Source organism: Sinocyclocheilus grahami, unplaced genomic scaffold (assembly GCF_001515645.1).
Source record: "Sinocyclocheilus grahami isolate Dianchi unplaced genomic scaffold, SAMN03320097.WGS_v1.1 scaffold6295.1, whole genome shotgun sequence".
Lineage (NCBI taxonomy): Eukaryota > Metazoa > Chordata > Actinopteri > Cypriniformes > Cyprinidae > Sinocyclocheilus > Sinocyclocheilus grahami.
This window is the reverse complement of record NW_015510751.1, coordinates 8,472-11,522: the sequence shown is the minus strand read 5'-3', so window position 1 is coordinate 11,522 and position 3,051 is coordinate 8,472. Positions and strand designations below refer to the sequence as shown.

The window sequence follows — 3,051 nt, the reverse complement described above, 5'->3', positions numbered from 1 at the left end:
CCACAACAAATCTATTAAATTAACAATTGTATTGAATTCCCAAATTAATGTAGGATCAACATAAAGAGAGTATATGTTAAATAATATTTTTAATGCAATTTTTTTTTACTATCGAGGCTAGTATCATCGATACCCATAATGATACTGATTCTTCTATTAGATAAAAAGTAGTCCTTAGAGTTATTTAACATTACATTTAATATGTCATAACAACTTTTTAGCATTTATTGAGGACAAAGAAACTGAAAAATGAGCGTTTACGATTGTCACTTTGCATTATTGACACACTATTTTCCTAATTAATGCTGTACAGTTGCTCTGACACAATCTGTATTGTTAAAAGCGTTATATAAATAAAGGTGACTTGACTTGACTTGACAAAGATGCCCCAGATGCCTCATTAATTGTGTTAATAAAAAAAAACATAAGTATAGCTAGTTGAATTAAAATTCTCTTCATTCAGCAGAGGTAAATCAGGTTTGATTCATCACATTAGAGGCTCTGAATGTAGCGAGCATTTTATTCGATGCCGCAGCTGCGCGAGAGAAAACACATTGAGAGACAGAGGAGATGGTCACGGAGGAAGCAGCGCGGCAGATGGAGAGGAGCTTCAAAAGCTGAAAATCTGAATCTGGTTGGTCTGAGATATGGAAAGAGATGCATGGAATGAGGAAACAGATTTATATAATCACGCCAACCAGCATGGAGTCGTCGAGGTGGAAGATTGCCTGACCAAAGACGAAGGCAGTCTTGAAAATGTGCAGACGCTGAGAAATATATCCTCACACAGGAACCTCACAGGAATCAGAAAATAAGCCGGCTACAGAAATACAGTGGCATCTGAAACGGTTTCAACCCTGAAGACGATGAAGACTGCATCTGTGGCGGTTGTGAAAGTGGACTGTCGACTGCCTTTTTGGCAACATCAGCGATACGCAGAGAAATAAGCAAAATCCAAACCCTGAGGCGACTTTGTAAAAGTGCATTACTGGAAGAAAGAGACAAAGAGTTGGGAAGAGGATACTGACCCTCCGTGAAGTACAAGCTGGCATCGATTCTCCACACGATCTGGCCTTTGTGAGAGCCGCTCACGCCACGACTCTTATAGTCCAGAAAGTTTTCTGACAGAACCTCGTCTGTGAAAGAAAGAGAAATAACAGCAGAAGGTTGTTTTCTCTTGTTCTGCCTCCATTTCAAGGTCAGATAACATGCTAAGCTTGCAATACAACTATTTTAAGTCATTACATTGCTAAGGGCATGAAAAACAAATGGGATTTATTTTAATAAGATATTTTACGTCCTCTGTAGAGGACATCAGGACTCATTTATTAAGAAAATGAAAAGACACTATAATTTTTTAGGTTCCAGGCTATTTGTTTGAACAAAACTTTGCATAAAGATACTCCCAGTTATGTAATGAAAGATATTACAGAATGATTAGATATACTATTTTATAGCCATAAATGGGTTTTCCCATTCTATCACATTCAATCTAGTTTGCATATTAATGTGTTCGATTGAAAAAAGAAGTGTACTCATTTTAAAAATAATATTAATATAATAAAATAATATTAAATATATATACAACTAGTAATGTGAAATATTATTACAATTTAAAATAACTGTTTTCTGTATTAATATATTTTAAAATGCAAATATAGCTGATTCTGATTTGCTGCTCAATTTAATTTAAAGTATTATTGGCGCTTAATTATTAATAATGGGTTCTTTGATGAATAGAAAGTTGAAAGCATTTATTTGAAATATCTTATTTTGAAAGTTATTATTTTGAAAAATCTTCTGTAAAATTATGAGTTTCTTTACTCTCACTTTTGATCAATTTAATGCAACTCTTCTGAATAAAAGTGTTAATTTTTTTATTATCATTATTTCTAATCTTACTTAACCCCAATCTTTTGCAATGTATGATGGTTTCCACAAACATATTGTGCAGAACGACTGTGTTCAACATTGATAATAATCAGAAATGTTTCTCGAGCAGCAGATCAGCATATTATACTGATTTCTGAAGATCATGTGACACTGAAGACTGGAGGAATGATGCTGAAAATACAGCTGCGCATCACAGGAATACATTACAGTTTAACACATATTCACATAGAACACAGCTGCTTTAAATTGTATTAATATTTCACTATTTTACTGTATTTTTTAGATCAAATAAATGCAGCCTTGGTGAGTTACAAGAGACTTCTTTCAAAAACATTTGAAATGGAATTATTCCAAACTTTTGACAGGTAGAGAGTATATATGTATGTGGATCACCGCTGAGGTACATGCCGATCCAGTCGCCGGCGTCCACCTCCTCTCTGATGTCCCAGCAGATGACGAGCTGGTCTGATTGTCCGATGCAGTAGAGCGAGGTGCTGGCGCTCAGGGTGGAGCGGCTCTGTAAGGACACCAGGTCCGTGTCGCTGGTGGATCGAGCCGAGCTGAAGTGTGTCTCGCTCTTACACCGCCGGCGAGACGGAGAGGCCATGGCTGCCAGGCCCAGAAACCTGCTCTGGTACAGGTTCTGCAGAGAAAGTCATGCCACCTTCACACTTGTGTTATATTTAACTTGGTGGCTTCATTGTTTATCACAGTTTATCATGGGAGCAGTTGAACTGATCATGTTCAATACTTATCTTAAAGTGACATTACAATTCATTATTGCAGAAAAAACACATGGAAAACTGACCAAAGAAAGTTTTATCATATCTCTATCTCTAAAACTCTTATATTTCTACACTGAAAAAAAAAAGGTCAGTTGCTTCTTTATATTTTTAAGGTTGTACAAGTCGTTTCAAATTAAATTACATTAAACCGACTTAAAAAGTTGAATTTCATAGGACTTAAAAGAAATTGCTCAACTTATTTGGATGAGTTAAAATAACGTAAAAACATACATGTTCTTTAACAGTGTGTAACTTTATCTCCAAATCTTTATAGCTTAATTTTTATAGTAAAACAAAGTATACATACACACACACACACACACACACACACACACACACACACACATATATATATATATATATATATATATAT

The 3,051-nt window shown here is 35.1% G+C and overlaps 1 protein-coding gene across 1 annotated transcript; it reads right to left on the bottom strand.

Annotated features, from left to right (window-relative positions):
• Positions 1-698: 698 nt before the first annotated feature.
• On the bottom strand, positions 699-2,536 carry LOC107577528 (E3 ubiquitin-protein ligase HECW1-like; the record flags this gene model as incomplete). The annotated part of the gene is made up of 4 exons (XM_016263596.1): positions 699-767; positions 857-912; positions 1,029-1,136; positions 2,287-2,536. Coding segments are annotated over 4 exons (483 nt in total), but the record flags the coding sequence as incomplete, so codon positions are not given.
• Positions 2,537-3,051: the final 515 nt, after the last annotated feature.